At 43.2% G+C, this 24,721-nt stretch overlaps 1 protein-coding gene across 2 annotated transcripts in view; it reads left to right on the forward strand.

Moving 5' to 3' along the window:
- The first annotated feature begins 1,389 nt into the window (after positions 1–1,389).
- LOC311133513 (uncharacterized protein) overlaps positions 1,390–24,721 on the forward strand; it is a 32,946-nt gene continuing 9,614 nt past the window's right edge. For both annotated transcript variants that reach the window (XM_084167016.1, XM_084167017.1), the window contains exons 1-19: positions 1,390–1,477; positions 1,754–1,847; positions 2,010–2,111; positions 2,193–2,309; positions 3,907–4,180; positions 4,387–4,532; positions 5,247–5,405; positions 7,185–7,458; positions 7,665–7,810; positions 8,692–8,850; positions 10,630–10,903; positions 11,132–11,277; positions 11,983–12,099; positions 19,080–19,353; positions 19,560–19,705; positions 20,594–20,710; positions 22,490–22,763; positions 22,967–23,112; positions 24,006–24,122. In XM_084167016.1, the coding sequence (XP_084023142.1) occupies positions 1,475–1,477; positions 1,754–1,847; positions 2,010–2,111; positions 2,193–2,309; positions 3,907–4,180; positions 4,387–4,532; positions 5,247–5,405; positions 7,185–7,458; positions 7,665–7,810; positions 8,692–8,850; positions 10,630–10,903; positions 11,132–11,277; positions 11,983–12,099; positions 19,080–19,353; positions 19,560–19,705; positions 20,594–20,710; positions 22,490–22,763; positions 22,967–23,112; positions 24,006–24,122 (3,085 nt within the window). In that variant the 5' untranslated portion in view covers positions 1,390–1,474. The remainder of the gene's footprint in view (positions 1,478–1,753; positions 1,848–2,009; positions 2,112–2,192; positions 2,310–3,906; positions 4,181–4,386; positions 4,533–5,246; positions 5,406–7,184; positions 7,459–7,664; positions 7,811–8,691; positions 8,851–10,629; positions 10,904–11,131; positions 11,278–11,982; positions 12,100–19,079; positions 19,354–19,559; positions 19,706–20,593; positions 20,711–22,489; positions 22,764–22,966; positions 23,113–24,005; positions 24,123–24,721) is intronic.

The following is a 24,721-nucleotide window of genomic DNA, read 5'->3' on the forward strand; positions in this document are numbered from 1 at the left end:
GTCTCACACAGACACAAACACTGCCTCTTTGTTAGAACGCCCAAGGACATGTGTTCTGCTACAAACTGTGTCTATGGGTGCTGACTCGGGACAAGCTGCAGATAACAACTTATGCCTGGCAACAGTGAAGCGCCAAAGGGCTGTTACAAGCCTGTGCGCCAACGATAGGCTGAGTAAGTCTAAACCACGCTCAGTCTCTACTCTGATAGGCCAGCAGGGAGCAGGAACTATCTCTGTCAGAGTATTTTAAAGAAGAACTTATAACAATGAACCAGTTCTCTGTATGCCCTGCGTGGTATTTCAGTGGACCCGTATATACGAACATCATATCCATATTACCATTGAAGTGTTTTGCATTAATTAAAATCCTAGTCTATTTTAGAAGACGTGTATTGACCTCTTTTTGTTCCAATACCAGATTTGAATTGACGCAAATTAACAAAATCAAAGACATTAATCTGTTTAAAGCAATCGATTTAGTGTCATCTTGAGTATAAACTTTTATATTAACATCACCAATCTGAGGAATAATGATGAGTACTGTAACTTCACTCAATTGATTGAGGTGAAAATGGGAGCTTGTGTGTCCACATTAGGGAAATTGGCGGATTTTAAAATAATTTAATAAGGCAAAAATAATTCCATTTTGGATGATAGTTTATGTTCCCACTCACATTTAAACATTCAAACATTCAAACATTTAGAGAGTTTATAAAACGCTCTCAGGCATCATTTAACTGGTAACTCCAGAGTAGAGCTTCCATAGTCTGCCTGAACGTTTGACGTCCCTAATAGTATAGTTATCTTTACAATTCAAATGGTAAAAGGGACCCATGCCTGTCACTGTTATATGAGAGACTCACTGTCTCCTAATCTAAATGCTGCAACAGTGACAAGGCATTCAACGTGAGAGAGAAGGACTGAGGCAAAATAAAGCCTAATTGCTCAACTGACTGGGTTTCTAATGAGAACATGACATGAGACCTAGGGGGGGGGGGGGGGATGGAAATGTTCTATAGCAACAATATAAACAATGTGCTGCATGTCCTAAAAAATTAGACAATTTAATACTGTTAGTGTTTCGCAGTTTGGTGAAAGTCTTTCTATTCTAAATACATGAGTAATGTACTATAGAGCAAGTGTGGATAATCCCAGCAGAATCTTAGAAATACCTTTTCTCCTACGTGGGTTTACAAGTTTATCAACTTTCAAAGCAGCATAATGTTCCCATTTTTTGAACTTTATTAATAAACTGTAAAAAAAAAAAATATATATATATATATATTTTTTTTTTGGGGGAGGGATTTTTGACGTGTTGAGTCACGTGTTGTAATCAGACTTTAGCCTAGTCAAATATTGTAACATGGCAAATAAGCCATTGAGTCATTGTCACCAGCTCAAACCACCGCTCCATTTTACTTACATGCACACCAGTGCAACATATTTGGATTAATCCATTTAACTGTGACGGACCATGGTAAGAATGTTTTTTCATTACCTTTGTTATTTTGTATTCATATTCTAATGTGACACTGGGGATCTGAGAAATGTACTGTTTATGTGTGCTTATTTGGCATACTATTATACAGTATTTGACAATTTTTTTGTCTCAAGTGTTTTTAAATGACAAGCTTTAGTACATAGTGAACATGTACAACCATCATATTTTCTGAATGTAGACCTAAAGCAGTGCAAGGTACATACACAGTACTTGAGCATATATGTAAAGATAACTGAGGAAATCTATACACAGAGAGAGGAAAATGCCTCCAGCACAATGAATATCTTGGATATTGATGACGACATGTACGTCAAGTCCAGAACAAGAGATGGCTTTCAATATTCAGGTATCAACGCACACAAACACACACACACACACACAGTGTCAGTGTTTGAGTCTCATGGGGGTGGGGTTGTGTTGAAAGCTAATAATGCATTTCTGTGATATAAAATTAAATTAAACAATAAATGTTGGTGCAAAGATTGTATGAAAATATCTTGTGATTCAGTATATTTTCAGTGGTGGAAGAGAACATTCGGAGTTGCTGCATTGTGTCTTGGATTGTTGTGTATTCTCCTACTGGCTGGGATCATAGGCCTGTGTGTACACTGTAAGTTTAGTGTGTTTTTACTGAAGCATTCTTAATAATCAGTGACATAATCATTGATTAATATTTTAACTGTTCCCTTAGTCACTGGTCAGCATTACTGTGACGAAAGAGACCAGTTACAGACCAGCTACAACAACCTGACTAAAGAGAGAGACCAGCTACAGAGGGAGACAGAAATGCTGAACAACAAGATCAAAGGTACAATTTAACCCACACTTCAATAGAATTCATGCTTTGTTTTTGATGTAACTTCACTAGAAAGTAATTTTCAATGAAGAACAATTGTGTGACTTCCTTCCGCTCTTTAAAAGTATGTTTGTGGTAGTTGAAGTTTAAAACATTTTACTTAAGTGAAGCAGTGAAATATAGTCAAAGTTAAATATATTAAAATATCTGGTCTTATTACTTTGATAGACTATTATATCAACCTTATTACTTTGGAGTGTGGGGCAGTTAGATTACATCTTTCATCACAAATAACTACATTCCAAATAATACACTTTTACTTATAAAGAATTATAAATATTTTTGGCTATTATTTGGGGAGAGAAATATGATGTTGCTTAGTGGAAGTAGTTTAAACGTTTGTTAGTGGAAGAATTGAGGCCGGTGTAGTGGAGGGAGTGACTGCTCGTTAAATAGTTGATAGTAGCCTTTTGCGGGAGACTAGGTAGTAGTAGTAAGTAGCCCAGAAGAACTAGTAGCAGTACATTGCAAAAGTAACAGTGAATGTTTTAGATAGGTAGGCCATGGGTCGCTATTGTAGTTTGGTTAGTGAGTGTAGGTTTTGTTATAGTGGGTTAGTTTAGTGGGTAGGGGTTAGTTGTGTGACATAATCAGTCTTATGTGCTCCCGCAGTGCTATAACTTGATTGGTAGACTATATTTCTGTTCTGATTTCAGATTTCATATGCTCTAAGTTTTTGTCCAAGTTGTTGGGAAAGTGGTCAACATTTCAAATGTTTGTAAAAGTTAAGAGAAAGCAGTTGATGTGGTTACTAAAACAGCAGTATCTCAAGATACAGGTACGCTACCATTTGCTACAGTACCTGTAGACTTACAGTCATTTGACTAACGCTAGTTAGCATTGGCTCGCGAAACTACCTCCAACTTCCTTCTGGACGCAGAGACATAAAACTGGTTTCCATGAGTTCATCTGACTCTGGGGAAGTAGAAAAAGGGCTTCATTCCCTTAAACAGTGTCAGAGGAGTAGCTTTCTAAAGAATAATGAGTCAGACATATTTAAAGTGAAACTATTGCTGTCGCAAGCCACAATATTTAGGGTAACATCTTAAGGACTCAATGCCAACGATTCACCATTTCCAAATCGTTATAAATTATAACTATTAAAAGTAGCATAAATTAGCATAAAATCACCCCCAACGGTAGTAGTAACTCTTGAACCCTTCAAGCTACAGACACCAAATCAATGATCACGTGTTCAGGATATAAATCAATCAATCACTCAATGAATCAACCTACTTTTTCAATAATAACCAGTCACTACCATTACTACTGCAGTCACTATCACTACTATAACTTATTTCACAACCATAAATACAAGCTAGCAAGCAAACACATTTAAATTAGGAAATGTACTTTTTCAAGTTTCTGTGTTCTCAGTTTGTCCTGAGGTAGCCTCCTCTACCTCCTTGGTGTCAGCTGGTGAAGTATTCAGAGGGCCCTCAGTCAATAGGGCCCTAGTCTTCAAAAAGTCCTGTCAACCACAGGCTACGCTTACAACAATCAAACAGGTACTTTCTGTATTCAAACATTCTTCTCTATGTCCGTGTAGTAAATTTGGCGTTGAATGGCGTGGCCGCTCAGTCATCACTGTATGGGAATCGCGAAGCTTACGATGCCATTGATGGGAAAAAAAGCACACACTATGGATCCTGCACTCACACTCAGAAAGACAGCAACCCGTGGTGGAGAGTGGACCTGCTGGATGTGTACAGAGTAACAGCGGTCACCCTCACCAACAGAGGAGACTGCTGTCCTGAGAGGCTTGATGGTGCTGAGATCCGCATCGGTAACTCACTGGAGGACAACGGCATCAACAACCCCAGGTGACACATATAGACGTCTGTACATTTTTATGTCCTGTCTTGAAGGTATTCCGATACATTGGTCTTCATCCATGCTTCTGTAGCTATTCTGTGGCTATATATATTTAACAGAGTCAGAATCTGTATGGTACATTGTAGAGCGTCTTAATTCACTCTCATTACATCATCTCTTTCTCTCTCCATCTTTCTGACTCTCTCTCTCTCAGATGTGTCGTCATCTCCCACATCCCAGCAGGAGAGGCCCATACCTTCCAGTGTAATGAGATGGAGGGTCGATACGTCGTTGTGGTCATCCCCGGCAGGTCGGAATGGCTCACTCTGTGTGAGTTGGAAGTATATGGTACTCCTGCAGGTAATCATCTGTAACTGTCTTCACTGTTCGCATTCATCATCAAGTCAGGTTTACATTACTTTTATACACTGAGTGTACAGAACATTAAGAACACCTGCTCTTTCCATGACATAGACTGACCAGGTGAATCCAGGTGAAAGCCATGATCCCTTATTTGATGTCACGTGTTAAATCCACTTCAATCAGTGTAGTTGAAAGGGAAGAGACAGGTTACAGAAGGATTGTTAAGCCTTCAGACAATTGAGACATGGATTGTGTATGTGTGACATTCAGAGGGTGAATGGGCAAGACAAAATATGTAAGTGCCTTTGAAAGGGGTATGGTATTAGGTGCCAGGCACACCGATTTGTTTCAAGAACTGCAACGCTGCTGGGTTTATCACGCTCAATAGTTTCCCGTGTGTATCAAGAATGGTCCACCATCCAAAGGACATCCAGCCAACTTGACACAACAGTGGGAAACATTGTAGTCAACATGGGCCAGCATCCCTGTGGGACCTTGTAGAGTCCATGCTCCGAGGAATTGAAGCTGTCCAGAGGGGAGAAGGGAGTTGGGGGGGGGGGGGGGGGTTGTGGGTTCGATTCCCACGGGGGGGCCAGTATGAAAAAATAAAAAATAATGTATGCACTCACTAACTGTAAGTCGCTCTGGATAAGAGCGTCTGCTAAATGACTAAAATGTAATCTTTGATTAACTGTTTTACTGTTCCATTAGTCACTGGTCAGCATTCCTGTGCAGAGAGAGACCAGCTACAGACCAGCTACAACAACCTGACTAAAGAGAGAGACCAGCTACAGACCAGCTACAACAACCTGTCTAAAGAGAGAGACCAGCTACAGAGGGAGACAGAAAGGCTGAACAACAAAATCAAAGGTAACATTTCAATTCACTGTACTATTGGAAAGGACTGTCTGTATCACATAATATGCATGTGACAATTCTATATTATTTTAAGTAAATGTCATAACTTTTTTGTTCATTAGTTAATTTGAATCTTTCAATAGAATTTCAATTTTTGTTCCCTTACATGTTGTATTTCTACTGACTCTGTAACTAGAAAGTAATTTTCCATGCTAAAAAATTGTGTGACTTGCTTCCGCTCTTTAAAAGTATGTTTGTGGTAGTTGAAGTTTAAAACATTTTACTTAAGTGAAGCAGTGAAATATAGTCAAAGTTAAATATATTAAAATATCTGGTCTTATTACTTTGATAGACTATTATATCAACCTTATTACTTTGGAGTGTGGGGCAGTTAGATTACATCTTTCATCGCTAATAACTACATTCCGAATAATACACTTTTACTTATAAAGAATTATAAATATTTTTGGCTATTATTTGGGGAGAGAAATATGATGTTGCTTAGTGGAAGTAGTTTAAACGTTTGTTAGTGGAAGAATTGAGGCCGGTGTAGTGGAGGGAGTGACTGCTTGATAAATAGTTGATAGTAGCCTTTTGCGGGAGACTAGGTAGTAGTAGTAAGTAGCCCAGAAGAACTAGTAGCAGTACATTGCAAAAGCAATAGTGAATGTTTTAGACAGGTAGGCCATGGGTCGCTATTGTAGTTTGGTTAGTGAGTGTAGGTTTTGTTATAGTGGGTTAGTTTAGTGGGTAGGGGTTAGTTGTGTGACATAATCAGTCTTATGTGCTCCCGCAGTGCTATAACTTGATTGGTAGAATATATTTCTGTTCTGATTTCAGATTTCATATGCTCTAAGTTTTTGTCCAAGTTGTTGGGAAAGTGGTCAACATTTCAAATGTTTGTAAAAGTTAAGAGAAAGCAGTTGATGTGGTTACTAAAACAGCAGTATCTCAAGGTACAGGTACGCTAGCATTTGCTACAGTACCTGTAGACTTACAGTCATTTGACTAACGCTAGTTAGCATTGGCTCGCGAAACTACCTCCAACTTCCTTCTGGACGCAGAGACATAAAACTAGTTTCCATGAGTTCATCTGACTCTGGGGAAGTAGAAAAAGGGCTTCATTCCCTTAAACAGTGTCAGAGGAGTAGCTTTCTAAAGAATAATGAGTCAGACATATTTAAAGTGAAACTATTGCTGTCGCAAGCCACAATAATTAGCATAACATTTTAAGGACTCAATGCCAACGATACACATTTTAAATGCTACTGCACTTTAACCATTCCAGCTACAAATATAAAAACAACTTAAAACATTTCCAAATCTTTATAAATTATAACTATTTAAAGTTGCAAACATTTACATGAAAACACCCCCAACAGTATTAGTAACTATTGAACCCTTCAAGCTACAGACACCAAATCAATTACCACGTGTTCAGGATATAAATCAATCAATCACTCAATTAATCAACATACTTTTTCAATTATAACCATTCACTACCATTACTACTGCAGTCACTATCACTACTATAACTTATTTCACAACCATAAATACAAGCTAGCAAGCACACACATTTAAATTAGGAAATGTACTTTTTCTAGTTTCTGTGTTCTCAGTTTGTCCTGAGGTAGCCTCCTCTACCTCCTTGGTGTCAGCTGGTGAAGTATTCAGAGGACCCTCAGTCAATAGGGCCCTAGTCTTCAAGAAGTCCTGTCAACCACAGGCTACGCTTACAACAATCAAACGGGTACTTTCTGTATTCAAACATTCTTCTCTATGTCCGTGTAGTAAATTTGGCGTTGAATGGCGTGGCCGCTCAGTCATCACTGTATGAGAATCACGAAGCTTACGAAGCCATTGATGGGAAAAAAAGCACACACCATGGATCCTGCACTCACACTCAGAAAGACAGCAACCCGTGGTGGAGAGTGGACCTGCTGGATGTGTACAGAGTAACAGCGGTCACCCTCACCAACAGAGGAGACTGCTGTCCTGAGAGGCTTGATGGTGCTGAGATCCGCATCGGTAACTCACTGGAGGACAACGGCATCAACAACCCCAGGTGACACATATAGACGTCTGTACATTTTTATGTCCTGTCTTGAAGGTATTCCGATACATTGGTCTTCATCCATGCTTCTGTAGCTATTCTGTGGCTATATATATTTAACAGAGTCAGAATCTGTATGGTACATTGTAGAGCGTCTTAATTCACTCTCATTACATCATCTCTTTCTCTCTCCATCTTTCTGACTCTCTCTCTCTCAGATGTGTCGTCATCTCCCACATCCCAGCAGGAGAGGCCCATACCTTCCAGTGTAATGAGATGGAGGGTCGATACGTCGTTGTGGTCATCCCCGGCAGGTCGGAATGGCTCACTCTGTGTGAGTTGGAAGTATATGGTACTCCTGCAGGTAATCATCTGTAACTGTCTTCACTGTTCGCATTCATCATCAAGTCAGGTTTACATTACTTTTATACACTGAGTGTACAGAACATTAAGAACACCTGCTCTTTCCATGACATAGACTGACCAGGTGAATCCAGGTGAAAGCCATGATCCCTTATTTGATGTCACGTGTTAAATCCACTTCAATCAGTGTAGTTGAAAGGGAAGAGACAGGTTACAGAAGGATTGTTAAGCCTTCAGACAATTGAGACATGGATTGTGTATGTGTGACATTCAGAGTGTGAATGGGCAAGACAAAATATGTAAGTGCCTTTGAAAGGGGTATGGTATTAGGTGCCAGGCACACCGATTTGTTTCAAGAACTGCGACGCTGCTGGGTTTATCACGCTCAATAGTTTCCCGTGTGTATCAAGAATGGTCCACCATCCAAAGGACATCCAGCCAACTTGACACAACAGTGGGAAACATTGTAGTCAACATGGGCCAGCATCCCTGTGGGACCTTGTAGAGTCCATGCTCCGAGGAATTGAAGCTGTCCTGAGGGGAGAAGGGAGTTGGGGGGTGGGGGGGTGCAACTCAGTATTAATGTCCTGATGTTTTGTTCACTCACTGTATATTAGAACATAGATGGTCTGGAGGTATAACTTCTGTTTTACTGTGTTGTTTTTACTGAAGCATTCTAAATCATCGTAGTCCCGTGTAGCTCAGTTGGTAGAGCATGGCGTTTGCAACGCCAGGGTTGTGGGTTCGATTCCCACGGGGGGGCCAGTATGAAAAAAAATAAAAATAATGTATGCACTCACTAACTGTAAGTCGCTCTGGATAAGAGCGTCTGCTAAATGACTAAAATGTAATCTTTGATTAACTTTTTTACTGTTCCATTAGTCACTGGTCAGCATTCCTGTGCAGAGAGAGACCAGCTACAGACCAGCTACAACAACCTGACTAAAGAGAGAGACCAGCTACAGACCAGCTACAACACCCTGTCTAAAGAGAGAGACCAGCTACAGAGGGAGATAGAAAGGCTGAACAACAAAATCAAAGGTAACATTTCAATTCACTGTACTATTGGAAAGGACTGTCTGTATCACATAATATGCATGTGACAATTCTATATTATTTTAAGTAAATGTCATAACTTTTTTGTTCATTAGTTAATTTGAATCTTTCAATAGAATTTCCATTTTTGTTCCCTTACATGTTGTATTTCTACTGACTCTGTAACTAGAAAGTAATTTTCCATGCTAAAAAATTGTGTGACTTGCTTCCGCTCTTTAAAAGTATGTTTGTGGTAGTTGAAGTTTAAAACATTTTACTTAAGTGAAGCAGTGAAATATAGTCAAAGTTAAATATATTAAAATATCTGGTCTTATTACTTTGATAGACTATTATATCAACCTTATTACTTTGGAGTGTGGGGCAGTTAGATTACATCTTTCATCGCTAATAACTACATTCCGAATAATACACTTTTACTTATAAAGAATTATAAATATTTTTGGCTATTATTTGGGGAGAGAAATATGATGTTGCTTAGTGGAAGTAGTTTAAACATTTGTTAGTGGAAGAATTGAGGCCGGTGTAGTGGAGGGAGTGACTGCTCGATAAATAGTTGATAGTAGCCTTTTGCGGGAGACTAGGTAGTAGTAGTAAGTAGCCCAGAAGAACTAGTAGCAGTACATTGCAAAAGTAATATTGAATGTTTTAGATAGGTAGGCCATGGGTCGCTATTGTAGTTTGGTTAGTGAGTGTAGGTTTTGTTATAGTGGGTTAGTTTAGTGGGTAGGGGTTAGTTGTGTGACATAATCAGTCTTATGTGCTCCCGCAGTGCTATAACTTGATTGGTCAAATATATTTCTGTTCTGATTTCAGATTTCATATGCTCTAAGTTTTTGTCCAAGTTGTTGGGAAAGTGGTCAACATTTCAAATGTTTGTAAAAGTTAAGAGAAAGCAGTTAATGTTGTTACTAAAACAGCAGTATCTCACGGTACAGGTACGCTAGCATTTGCTACAGTACCTGTAGACTTACAGTCATTTGACTAACGCTAGTTAGCATTGGCTCGCGAAACTACCTCCAACTTCCTTCTGGACGCAGAGACATAAAACTGGTTTCCATGAGTTCATCTGACTCTGGGGAAGTAGAAAAAGGGCTTCATTCCCTTAAACAGTGTCAGAGGAGTAGCGTTCTAAAGAATAATGAGTCAGACATATTTAAAGTGAAACTATTGCTGTCGCAAGCCACAAAAATTAGCATAACATTTTAAGGACTCAATGCCAACGATACACATTTTAAATGCTACTGCACTTTAACCATTCCAGCTACAAATATAAAAACAAATTAAAACATTTCCAAATCTTTATAAATTATAACTATTTAAAGTTGCAAACATTTACATGAAAACACCCCCAACAGTATTAGTAACTCTTGAACACTTCAAGCTACAGACACCAAATCAATGATCACGTGTTCAGGATATAAATCAATCAATCACTCAATGAATCAACCTACTTTTTCAATAATAACCAGTCACTACCATTACTACTGCAGTCACTATCACTACTATAACTTATTTCACAACCATAAATACAAGCTAGCAAGCACACACATTTAAATTAGGAAATGTACTTTTTCTAGTTTCTGTGTTCTCAGTTTGTCCTGAGGTAGCCTCCTCTACCTCCTTGGTGTCAGCTGGTGAAGTATTCAGAGGGCCCTCAGTCAATAGGGCCCTAGTCTTCAAAAAGTCCTGTCAACCACAGGCTACGCTTACAACAATCAAACGGGTACTTTCTGTATTCAAACATTCTTCTCTATGTCTGTGTAGTAAATTTGGCGTTGAATGGCGTGGCCGCTCAGTCATCACTGTATGAGAATCACGAAGCTTACGAAGCCATTGATGGGAAAAAAAGCACACACCATGGATCCTGCACTCACACTCAGAAAGACAGCAACCCGTGGTGGAGAGTGGACCTGCTGGATGTGTACAGAGTAACAGCGGTCACCCTCACCAACAGAGGAGACTGCTGTCCTGAGAGGCTTGATGGTGCTGAGATCCGCATCGGTAACTCACTGGAGGACAACGGCATCAACAACCCCAGGTGACACATATAGACGTCTGTACATTTTTATGTCCTGTCTTGAAGGTATTCCGATACATTGGTCTTCATCCATGCTTCTGTAGCTATTCTGTGGCTGTATATTTAACAGAGTCAGAATCTGTATGGTACATTGTAGAGCGTCTTAATTCACTCTCATTACATCATCTCTTTCTCTCTCCCTCTTTCTCTCCATATCTCTCTCTCCATCTTTCTGACTCTCTCTCTCAGATGTGTCGTCATCTCCCACATCCCAGCAGGAGAGGCCCATACCTTCCAGTGTAATGAGATGGAGGGTCGATACGTCGTTGTGGTCATCCCCGGCAGGTCGGAATGGCTCACTCTGTGTGAGTTGGAAGTATATGGTACTCCTGCAGGTAATCATCTGTAACTGTCTTCACTGTTCGCATTCATCATCAAGTCAGGTTTACATTACTTTTATACACTGAGTGTACAGAACATTAAGAACACCTGCTCTTTCCATGACAGACTGACCAGGTGAATCCAGGTGAAAGCCATGATCCCTTATCTGATGTCACGTGTTAAATCCACTTCAATCAGTGTAGTTGAAAGGGAAGAGACAGGTTACAGAAGGATTGTTAAGCCTTCAGACAATTGAGACATGGATTGTGTATGTGTGACATTCAGAGGGTGAATGGGCAAGACAAAATATGTAAGTGCCTTTGAAAGGGGTATGGTATTAGGTGCCAGGCACACCGATTTGTTTCAAGAACTGCAACGCTGCTGGGTTTATCACGCTCAATAGTTTCCCGTGTGTATCAAGAATGGTCCACCATCCAAAGGACATCCAGCCAACTTGACACAACAGTGGGAAACATTGGAGTCAACATGGGCCAGCATCCCTGTGGGACCTTGTAGAGTCCATGCTCCGAGGAATTGAAGCTGTCCAGAGGGGAGAAGGGAGTTGGGGGGGGGGTTGTGGGTTCGATTCCCACGGGGGGGCCAGTATGAAAAAAATTAAAATAATGTATGCACTCACTAACTGTAAGTCGCTCTGGATAAGAGCGTCTGCTAAATGACTAAAATGTAATCTTTGATTAACTTTTTTACTGTTCCATTAGTCACTGGTCAGCATTCCTGTGCAGAGAGAGACCACCTACAGACCAGCTACAACAACCTGACTAAAGAGAGAGACCAGCTACAGAGGGAGATAGAAAGGCTGAACAACAAAATCAAAGGTAACATTTCAATTCACTGTACTATTGGAAAGGACTGTCTGTATCACATAATATGCATGTGACAATTCTATATTATTTTAAGTAAATGTCATAACTTTTTTGTTCATTAGTTAATTTGAATCTTTCAATAGAATTTCCATTTTTGTTCCCTTACATGTTGTATTTCTACTGACTCTGTAACTAGAAAGTAATTTTCCATGCTAAAAAATTGTGTGACTTGCTTCCGCTCTTTAAAAGTATGTTTGTGGTAGTTGAAGTTCAAAACATTTTACTTAAGTGAAGCAGTGAAATATAGTCAAAGTTAAATATATTAAAATATCTGGTCTTATTACTTTGATAGACTATTATATCAACCTTATTACTGTCAGAATGGTGTGTGTAGATGAGTGGAAGGAATCAAGCGCAGGAACCAGGATGACTTCAACCGTCTTTTTAGTAACGTTCAAACACGTGAACAAAATAGTCGCCAACCCAACCGGGTGGCGCAAAACAATTACGCACAAACACAGTGCGAAAATACACAAGAAAAGCGCACGCAGTGCGAACTCTCGGGACAAGCAACAACGAGAGAAATGTAACCATACAGAGGCAGTCTGACAATAAACAATCACGCATAACACCTGACCCAAACAAACGAAACTAAATAGGGAACATCATCAAACACAAACAAGGGACAGGTGTTACAAAGAGACAAAACCAAACGAACAAGAAACATAGAACGGTGGCAGCTAGTACTCCGGAGACGACGACCGCCGAAGCCTGCCCGAACAAGGAAGAGGAGCAGCCTCGGCCGAAACCGTGACAGTACCCCCCCCTTGAAGCGCGGCTCCAGCCGTGCGCCGACCCGGGGCTCGGGGACGACCCGGACGACGCGGAGCAGGGCGCGCAGGATGACCCCGATGGAACTCGGTCAGCAGGGACTGGTCCAATATGTCCCTCCTTGGCACCCAGCACCGCTCCTCCGGACCGTACCCCTCCCACTCCACGAGATATTGAAGACCCCCCATCCGGCGTCTCGAATCAAGGATGGACCTCACGGTGTACGCCGGAGCCCCCTCGATGTCCAACGGGGGTGGAGGAGTCTCCTCAATCTCAAAGTCCTGGAGTGGACCAGCTACCACCGGCCTGAGGAGAGACACATGGAACGAGGGGTTAATATTCTTGTAATCAATAGGTAGTTCTAACCTGTAACTCACCTCGTTCAATCTCCTCAGGACTTTAAAGGGCCCCACAAACCGCCGACCCAGCTTCCGGCAGGGCAGGCGGAGGGGCAGGTTTCTGGTTGAGAGCCAGACTCGATCTCCAGGTGCGTACACTGGCCCCTCACTGCGGTGTAGGTCGGCGCTCGTCTTCTGTCGACGTATGGCACGCTGCAGATGGACGTGTGCAGCGTCCCACGTCTCCTCCGAGCGCCGCACCCACTCATCCACAGCGGGGGCCTCGATCTGGCTCTCATGCCATGGTGCCAGAACCGGCTGGTACCCTAATACACACTGAACAGGGGTTAGTTGGGTGGAGGAGTGGCGAAGAGAGTTCTGTGCCATCTCGGCCCAGGGCACATATCTCGCCCACTCCTCCGGCCGGCCCTGACAGTATGACCTCAGAAACCTACCCACATCCTGGTTCACACGTTCAACCTGCCCATTACTCTCCGGGTGGTAACCCGAGGTAAGGCTTACCGAAACCCCCAACCGTTCCATAAATGCTCTCCACACTCTGGAGGTGAACTGGGGGCCTCGGTCAGACACTATATCCTCGGGTACCCCGTAATGCCGGAAGACATGGGTGAACAGAGCCTCTGCGGTCTGTAGGGCAGTGGGTAGACCCGGCATGGGAAGGAGACGACAGGCCTTCGAGAACCGATCCACAACGACCAGGATGGTAGTATTCCCCTGTGAGGGGGGAAGGTCGGTAACAAAATCCACCGAGAGGTGGGACCAGGGTCGTTGTGGAATAGGCAGGGGTTGTAACTTACCCCTGGGCAAATGTCTGGGCGCCTTACACTGGGCACACACCGAACAGGAGGAGACATAAATCCTCACATCCCTAGCTAACGTTGGCCACCAGTACTTCGTGCTAAGGCAGTGCACTGTCCGGCCGATACCCGGATGGCCAGAGGAGGGGGACGTATGAGCCCAACAAATGAGGCGATCGCGTACCTCGAGCGGAACGTACGTCCGACCCACTGGACACTGTGGAGGACTCGGGTCGGTGCGTAACGCCCGCTCGATCTCGCCATCAACCTCCCACACCACCGGTGCAACCAGACAAGACTCTGGTAGTATGGGCGTGGGCTCAACGGACCTCTCCTCCGCGTCATACCGCCGAGACAGAGCATCTGCCTTCCCGTTCTGGGACCCAGGGATGTATGTGATCTTAAACACAAACCGGGCTAGAAACATAGTCCAGCGGGCCTGGCGAGGATTCAGTCTCCTAGCTGCCCGGATGTACTCCAGGTTACGATGGTCAGTTAGAATGAGGAAAGGGTGTTGAGCCCCCTCGAGCCAATGCCGCCACACCTTTAGGGCCTGTACCACGGCTAACAGCTCCCTGTCTCCTACGTCATAATTCCGCTCCGCCGGACTGAGCTTCTTTGAATAAAACGCACAGGGACGGAGTTTAGGTGGAGTGCCAGAACGCTGGGAAAGAACGGCCCCTATCCCGGCCTCTGACGCGTCCACCTCTACCTGGAACGGTAAAGAGGGATCCGGATGCGCCAACACCGGCGCCGAGGTAAACAGGTCCTTCAGTCTCCCAAATGCCCTGTCCGCCTCAGCTGACCACCGCAAGCGCACCGGACCCCCCTTTAACAGAGACGTTATGGGAGCTGCCACCTGTCCAAAACCCCGGATAAACCTCCGGTAATAATTCGCAAAACCCAAGAACCGTTGCACCTCCTTCACAGTGGTTGGGGTCTGCCAATTACGCACAGCTGACACCCGGTCTACCTCCATCTTCACCCCTGACGCAGACAACTGGTAACCCAGAAAGGAGACCGACTTCTGAAAAAACAGACATTTCTCTGCCTTGACATATAGGTCATGCTCCAACAGCCTCCTCAATACTCGGCGCACCAGGGCTACATGCTCTGCACGGGTAGGACTGTACACCAGAATGTCGTCGATGTACACAACTACTCCCTGTCCCTGCATGTCCCGGAAAATCTCATCGACGAAGGATTGGAAGACTGAGGGAGCATTCATTAACCCATATGGCATGACTAGATACTCGTAGTGTCCGGAAGTCATGCTAAACGCTGTCTTCCATTCATCGCCCTCTCTAATGCGCACCAAGTTATATGCGCTCCTGAGATCCAATTTTGTAAAGAACTGCGCACCGTGCAGTGACTCCGTCATAGTCGCAATCAGAGGAAGTGGATAGCTGTACTTCACTGTGATCTGATTGAGACCGCGGTAATCAATACACGGGCGCAGACCTCCATCCTTTTTCTTCACAAAAAAGAAACTCGAGGAAGCGGGTGAAGTGGAGGCCCGTATGTATCCCTGTCTAAGAGACTCAGCGATGTACGTCTCCATTGCCTTTCTCTCCTCTTGAGACAAGGGATACACATGGCTCCGCGGGAGAGCTGCTCCTGACTGGAGATCTATCGCACAATCCCCCCGTCTATGAGGCGGCAGCTGCGCCGCCCTAGTCTTACTAAACGCCAGTTTCAAATCCTCATACTCGGGGGGAATATGCAGTGCTGTCATTAGATTCGGACTTTCCACCGAGGTCGCCCCTATGGAAACACCCAGACACCGCCCCTCACACTGGGCAGACCACCCTTTAAGAGCTTTCTCTCGCCACATAATAGTAGGGTCATGGGTCATCAACCAGGGAAGACCCAGCACTACCGGATACGCAGGAGAGTCAATCAGATAGAGCTGAATTATCTCCTCATGACCCTCCTGCGCCATCATCTGAAGGGGTGCTGTGACCTCCCTAATCAACCCAGACCCTAACGGACGGCTATCTAGGGCATGAACGGGAAAAGGCTTATCAACTGGAAGGAGGGGAATCCCTAACTCTATACAGAACTGGCGATCTACAAAATTCCCAGCTGCGCCTGAATCTACCAGCGCCTTATGCTGGGAACGAGGTGCAACCTGTGGAAAACAAACAGGCAAGGTTAGGTGCACGACAGAAAGCTCTGGGTAAGTAGGGCGCCTACTCACCTGGGGGGACCCCCCAATGCGTGACCTGCCTTCTCCCTCACCGGGGGACCCTCCCCAACACCTAGCCGCGGTGTGCCCTCCACGGCCACAGTTAGTGCAGGGACCGGGCCCCCTCGGGTTCCTACTCCTCCGTTCCCTAGCGCCAGCACCCCCGAGCTCCATAGGGCTCGGCTCGGAGGTGCTGGAGAGTGGAATGGGCGAACCCCCCCCGGGGCGTCCACGGGTGGCGAGCAGGGTATCCAGCCGAATGGCCATGTCGACAAGCTGGTCAAAGGTCAACGAGGTGTCCCTGCACGCCAACTCTCGCTGGACGTCCTCCCGGAGGCTGCAGCGGAAGTGGTCGATATGGGCCCGCTCATTCCACCCTGCATCGGCCGCTAGGGTCCGGAACTCCAATGCAAAGTCCTGGGCGCTCCTCATCCCCTGTCGGAGGTAGAACAGACGCTCCCCCGCCGCCTTCCCCTCTGGTGGATGGTCAAACACAGCACGGAAGCGGCGGGAGAACTCCGCATAGTTAGTGGTAGCGGCGTCCATTCTCCTCCATTCAGCGTTGGCCCACTCCAACGCCTTGCCGGTGAGACAGGAGATGAGGGCTGAGACGCTCTCGTGTCCCGAGGGCGCCGGGTGTACGGTGGCGAGGTAGAGCTCCACTTGCAGCAGGAACCCTTGACACCCGGCAGTGGAGCCGTCGTACGCCCTCGGGAGCGAGAGCCGAATCCCACTGGGTTCCGGAGATGAGGCAGGAGGACTGACCGATGGGGATGGTTCGGTTCGTGGGGGCGTGGGTACCCCGCTGGTCTCCCATCGGTGAAGAGTGTTCATCACCCCCTCCAGGGCATGACAGACCTGGTTAATACGATCCTCCTGTCCACGAAGACGGTCCTCCATCCCGGCTGTTGGCGCGGTCGCTCCTGCTGATTCCATGGATGGATGCGTGATTCTGTCAGAATGGTGTGTGTAGATGAGTGGAAGGAATCAAGCGCAGGAACCAGGATGACTTCAACCGTCTTTTTAGTAACGTTCAAACACGTGAACAAAATAGTCGCCAACCCAACCGGGTGGCGCAAAACAATTACGCACAAACACAGTGCGAAAATACACAAGAAAAGCGCACGCAGTGCGAACTCTCGGGACAAGCAACAACGAGAGAAATGTAACCATACAGAGGCAGTCTGACAATAAACAATCACGCATAACACCTGACCCAAACAAACGAAACTAAATAGGGAACATCATCAAACACAAACAAGGGACAGGTGTTACAAAGAGACAAAACCAAACGAACAAGAAACATAGAACGGTGGCAGCTAGTACTCCGGAGACGACGACCGCCGAAGCCTGCCCGAACAAGGAAGAGGAGCAGCCTCGGCCGAAACCGTGACAATTACTTTGGAGTGTGGGGCAGTTAGATTACATCTTTCATCGCTAATAACTACATTCCGAATAATACACTTTTACTTATAAAGAATTATAAATATTTTTGGCTATTATTTGGGGAGAGAAATATGATGTTGCTTAGTGGAAGTAGTTTAAACGTTTGTTAGTGGAAGAATTGAGGCCGGTGTAGTGGAGGGAGTGACTGCTCGATAAATAGTTGATAGTAGCCTTTTGCGGGAGACTAGGTAGTAGTAGTAAGTAGCCCAGAAGAACTAGTAGCAGTACATTGCAAAAGTAATATTGAATGTTTTAGATAGGTAGGCCATGGGTCGCTATTGTAGTTTGGTTAGTGAGTGTAGGTTTTGTTATAGTGGGTTAGTTTAGTGGGTAGGGGTTAGTTGTGTGACATAATCAGTCTTATGTGCTCCCGCAGTGCTATAACTTGATTGGTCAAATATATTTCTGTTCTGATTTCAGATTTCATATGCTCTAAGTTTTTGTCCAAGTTGTTGGGAAAGTGGTCAACATTTCAAATGTTTGTAAAAGTTAAGAGAAAGCAGTTAATGTTGTTACTAAAACAGCAGTATCTCACGGTACAGGTACGCTAGCATTTGCTACAGTACCTGTAGACTTACAGTCATTTGACTAACGCTAGTTAGCATTGGCTCGCGAAACTACCTCCAACTTCCTTCTGGACGCAGAGACATAAAACTGGTTTCCATGAGTTCATCTGACTCTGGGGAAGTAGAAAAAGGGCTTCATTCCCTTAAACAGTGTCAGAGGAGTAGCGTTCTAAAGAATAATGAGTCAGACATATTTAAAGTGAAACTATTGCTGTCGCAAGCCACAAAAATTAGCATAACATTTTAAGGACTCAATGCCAACGATACACATTTTAAATGCTACTGCACTTTAACCATTCCAGCTACAAATATAAAAACAACTTAAAACATTTCCAAATCTTTATAAATTATAACTATTTAAAGTTGCAAACATTTACATGAAAACACCCCCAACAGTATTAGTAACTCTTGAACACTTCAAGCTACAGACACCAAATCAATGATCACGTGTTCAGGATATAAATCAATCAATCACTCAATGAATCAACCTACTTTTTCAATAATAACCAGTCACTACCATTACTACTGCAGTCACTATCACTACTATAACTTATTTCACAACCATAAATACAAGCTAGCAAGCACACACATTTAAATTAGGAAATGTACTTTTTCTAGTTTCTGTGTTCTCAGTTTGTCCTGAGGTAGCCTCCTCTACCTCCTTGGTGTCAGCTGGTGAAGTATTCAGAGGGCCCTCAGTCAATAGGGCCCTAGTCTTCAAAAAGTCCTGTCAACCACAGGCTACGCTTACAACAATCAAACGGGTACTTTCTGTATTCAAACATTCTTCTCTATGTCCGTGTAGTAAATTTGGCGTTGAATGGCGTGGCCGCTCAGTCATCACTGTATGAGAATCACGAAGCTTACGAAGCCATTGATGGGAAAAAAAGCACACACCATGGATCCTGCACTCACACTCAGAAAGACAGCAACCCGTGGTGGAGAGTGGACCTGCTGGATGTGTACAGAGTAACAGCGGTCACCCTCACCAACAGAGGAGACTGCTGTCCTGAGAGGCTTGATGGTGCTGAGATCCGCATCGGTAACTCACTGGAGGACAACGGCATCAACAACCCCAGGTGACACATATAGACGTCTGTACATTTTTATGTCCTGTCTTGAAGGTATTCCGATACATTGGTCTTCATCCATGCTTCTGTAGCTATTCTGTGGCTATATATATTTAACAGAGTCAGAATCTGTATGGTACATTGTAGAGCGTCTTAATTCACTCTCATTACATCATCTCTTTCTCTCTCCATCTTTCTGACTCTCTCTCTCTCAGATGTGTCGTCATCTCCCACATCCCAGCAGGAGAGGCCCATACCTTCCAGTGTAATGAGATGGAGGGTCGATACGTCGTTGTGGTCATCCCCGGCAGGTCGGAATGGCTCACTCTGTGTGAGTTGGAAGTATATGGTACTCCTGCAGGTAATCATCTGTAACTGTCTTCACTGTTCGCATTCATCATCAAGTCAGGTTTACATTACTTTTATACACTGAGTGTACAGAACATTAAGAACACCTGCTCTTTCCATGACATAGACTGACCAGGTGAATCCAGGTGAAAGCCATGGTCCTTTATTTGATGGCACGTGTTAAATCCACTTCAATCAGTGTAGTTGAAAGGGAAGAGACAGGTTACAGAAGGATTGTTAAGCCTTCAGACAATTGAGACATGGATTGTGTATGTGTGACATTCAGAGTGTGAATGGGCAAGACAAAATATGTAAGTGCCTTTGAAAGGGGTATGGTATTAGGTGCCAGGCACACCGATTTGTTTCAAGAACTGCGACGCTGCTGGGTTTATCACGCTCAATAGTTTCCCGTGTGTATCAAGAATGGTCCACCATCCAAAGGACATCCAGCCAACTTGACACAACAGTGGGAAACATTGTAGTCAACATGGGCCAGCATCCCTGTGGGACCTTGTAGAGTCCATGCTCCGAGGAATTGAAGCTGTCCTGAGGGGAGAAGGGAGTTGGGGGGTGGGGGGGTGCAACTCAGTATTAAGAAGGTGTTCCTGATGTTTTGTTCACTCACTGTATATTAGAACATAGATGGTCTGGAGGTATAACTTCTGTTTTACTGTGTTGTTTTTACTGAAGCATTCTAAATCATCGTAGTCCCGTGTAGCTCAGTTGGTAGAGCATGGCGTTTGCAACGCCAGGGTTGTGGGTTCGATTCCCACACGGGGGGGCCAGTATGAAAAAAATTAAAATAATGTATGCACTCACTAACTGTAAGTCGCTCTGGATAAGAGCGTCTGCTAAATGACTAAAATGTAATCTTTTATTAACTGTTTTACTGTTCCATTAGTCACTGGTCAGCATTCCTGTGCAGAGAGAGACCACCTACAGACCAGCTACAACAACCTGACTAAAGAGAGAGACCAGCTACAGAGGGAGATAGAAAGGCTGAACAACAAAATCAAAGGTAACATTTCAATTCACTGTACTATTGGAAAGGACTGTCTGTATCACATAATATGCATGTGACAATTCTATATTATTTTAAGTAAATGTCATAACTTTTTTGTTCATTAGTTAATTTGAATCTTTCAATAGAATTTCCATTTTTGTTCCCTTACATGTTGTATTTCTACTGACTCTGTAACTAGAAAGTAATTTTCCATGCTAAAAAATTGTGTGACTTGCTTCCGCTCTTTAAAAGTATGTTTGTGGTAGTTGAAGTTTAAAACATTTTACTTAAGTGAAGCAGTGAAATATAGTCAAAGTTAAATATATTAAAATATCTGGTCTTATTACTTTGATAGACTATTATATCAACCTTAATACTTTGGAGTGTGGGGCAGTTAGATTACATCTTTCATCGCTAATAACTACATTCCGAATAATACACTTTTACTTATAAAGAATTATAAATATTTTTGGCTATTATTTGGGGAGAGAAATATGATGTTGCTTAGTGGAAGTAGTTTAAACGTTTGTTAGTGGAAGAATTGAGGCCGGTGTAGTGGAGGGAGTGACTGCTCGATAAATAGTTGATAGTAGCCTTTTGCGGGAGACTAGGTAGTAGTAGTAAGTAGCCCAGAAGAACTAGTAGCAGTACATTGCAAAAGTAATATTGAATGTTTTAGATAGGTAGGCCATGGGTCGCTATTGTAGTTTGGTTAGTGAGTGTAGGTTTTGTTATAGTGGGTTAGTTTAGTGGGTAGGGGTTAGTTGTGTGACATAATCAGTCTTATGTGCTCCCGCAGTGCTATAACTTGATTGGTCAAATATATTTCTGTTCTGATTTCAGATTTCATATGCTCTAAGTTTTTGTCCAAGTTGTTGGGAAAGTGGTCAACATTTCAAATGTTTGTAAAAGTTAAGAGAAAGCAGTTAATGTTGTTACTAAAACAGCAGTATCTCACGGTACAGGTACGCTAGCATTTGCTACAGTACCTGTAGACTTACAGTCATTTGACTAACGCTAGTTAGCATTGGCTCGCGAAACTACCTCCAACTTCCTTCTGGACGCAGAGACATAAAACTGGTTTCCATGAGTTCATCTGACTCTGGGGAAGTAGAAAAAGGGCTTCATTCCCTTAAACAGTGTCAGAGGAGTAGCGTTCTAAAGAATAATGAGTCAGACATATTTAAAGTGAAACTATTGCTGTCGCAAGCCACAAAAATTAGCATAACATTTTAAGGACTCAATGCCAACGATACACATTTTAAATGCTACTGCACTTTAACCATTCCAGCTACAAATATAAAAACAACTTAAAACATTTCCAAATCTTTATAAATTATAACTATTTAAAGTTGCAAACATTTACATGAAAACACCCCCAACAGTATTAGTAACTCTTGAACACTTCAAGCTACAGACACCAAATCAATGATCACGTGTTCAGGATATAAATCAATCAATCACTCAATGAATCAACCTACTTTTTCAATAATAACCAGTCACTACCATTACTACTGCAGTCACTATCACTACTATAACTTATTTCACAACCATAAATACAAGCTAGCAAGCACACACATTTAAATTAGGAAATGTACTTTTTCTAGTTTCTGTGTTCTCAGTTTGTCCTGAGGTAGCCTCCTCTACCTCCTTGGTGTCAGCTGGTGAAGTATTCAGAGGGCCCTCAGTCAATAGGGCCCTAGTCTTCAAAAAGTCCTGTCAACCACAGGCTACGCTTACAACAATCAAACGGGTACTTTCTGTATTCAAACATTCTTCTCTATGTCTGTGTAGTAAATTTGGCGTTGAATGGCGTGGCCGCTCAGTCATCACTGTATGAGAATCACGAAGCTTACGAAGCCATTGATGGGAAAAAAAGCACACACCATGGATCCTGCACTCACACTCAGAAAGACAGCAACCCGTGGTGGAGAGTGGACCTGCTGGATGTGTACAGAGTAACAGCGGTCACCCTCACCAACAGAGGAGACTGCTGTCCTGAGAGGCTTGATGGTGCTGAGATCCGCATCGGTAACTCACTGGAGGACAACGGCATCAACAACCCCAGGTGACACATATAGACGTCTGTACATTTTTATGTCCTGTCTTGAAGGTATTCCGATACATTGGTCTTCATCCATGCTTCTGTAGCTATTCTGTGGCTATATATATTTAACAGAGTCAGAATCTGTATGGTACATTGTAGAGCGTCTTAATTCACTCTCATTACATCTCTTTCTCTCTCCATCTTTCTGACTCTCTCTCTCTCAGATGTGTCGTCATCTCCCACATCCCAGCAGGAGAGGCCCATACCTTCCAGTGTAATGAGATGGAGGGTCGATACGTCGTTGTGGTCATCCCCGGCAGGTCGGAATGGCTCACTCTGTGTGAGTTGGAAGTATATGGTACTCCTGCAGGTAATCATCTGTAACTGTCTTCACTGTTCGCATTCATCATCAAGTCAGGTTTACATTACTTTTATACACTGAGTGTACAGAACATTAAGAACACCTGCTCTTTCCATGACATAGACTGACCAGGTGAATCCAGGTGAAAGCCATGGTCCTTTATTTGATGGCACGTGTTAAATCCACTTCAATCAGTGTAGTTGAAAGGGAAGAGACAGGTTACAGAAGGATTGTTAAGCCTTCAGACAATTGAGACATGGATTGTGTATGTGTGACATTCAGAGTGTGAATGGGCAAGACAAAATATGTAAGTGCCTTTGAAAGGGGTATGGTATTAGGTGCCAGGCACACCGATTTGTTTCAAGAACTGCGACGCTGCTGGGTTTATCACGCTCAATAGTTTCCCGTGTGTATCAAGAATGGTCCACCATCCAAAGGACATCCAGCCAACTTGACACAACAGTGGGAAACATTGTAGTCAACATGGGCCAGCATCCCTGTGGGACCTTGTAGAGTCCATGCTCCGAGGAATTGAAGCTGTCCTGTCCTGAGGGGAGAAGGGAGTTGGGGGGTGGGGGGGTGCAACTCAGTATTAAGAAGGTGTTCCTGATGTTTTGTTCACTCACTGTATATTAGAACATAGATGGTCTGGAGGTATAACTTCTGTTTTACTGTGTTGTTTTTACTGAAGCATTCTAAATCATCGTAGTCCCGTGTAGCTCAGTTGGTAGAGCATGGCGTTTGCAACGCCAGGGTTGTGGGTTCGATTCCCCCACGGGGGGGCCAGTATGAAAAAAATAAAAATAATGTATGCACTCACTAACTGTAAGTCGCTCTGGATAAGAGCGTCTGCTAAATGACTAAAATGTAATCTTTGATTAACTGTTTTACTGTTCCATTAGTCACTGGTCAGCATTCCTGTGCAGAGAGAGACCAGCTACAGACCAGCTACAACAACCTGACTAAAGTGAGAGACCAGCTACAGAGGGAGATAGAAAGGCTGAACAACAAAATCAAAGGTAACATTTCAATTCACTGTACTATTGGAAAGGACTGTCTGTATCACATAATATGCATGAGACAATTCTATATTATTTTAAGTAAATGTCATAACTTTTTTGTTCATTAGTTAATTTGAATCTTTCAATAGAATTTCCATTTTTGTTCCCTTACATGTTGTATTTCTACTGACTCTGTAACTAGAAAGTAATTTTCCATGCTAAAAAATTGTGTGACTTGCTTCCGCTCTTTAAAAGTATGTTTGTGGTAGTTGAAGTTTAAAACATTTTACTTAAGTGAAGCAGTGAAATATAGTCAAAGTTAAATATATTAAAATATCTGGTCTTATTACTTTGATAGACTATTATATCAACCTTATTACTTTGGAGTGTGGGGCAGTTAGATTACATCTTTCATCGCTAATAACTACATTCCGAATAATACACTTTTACTTATAAAGAATTATAAATATTTTTGGCTATTATTTGGGGAGAGAAATATGATGTTGCTTAGTGGAAGTAGTTTAAACGTTTGTTAGTGGAAGAATTGAGGCCGGTGTAGTGGAGGGAGTGACTGCTTGATAAATAGTTGATAGTAGCCTTTTGCGGGAGACTAGGTA

Source organism: Coregonus lavaretus, assembly GCF_964263955.1.
Source record: "Coregonus lavaretus genome assembly, chromosome: 8".
Lineage (NCBI taxonomy): Eukaryota > Metazoa > Chordata > Actinopteri > Salmoniformes > Salmonidae > Coregonus > Coregonus lavaretus.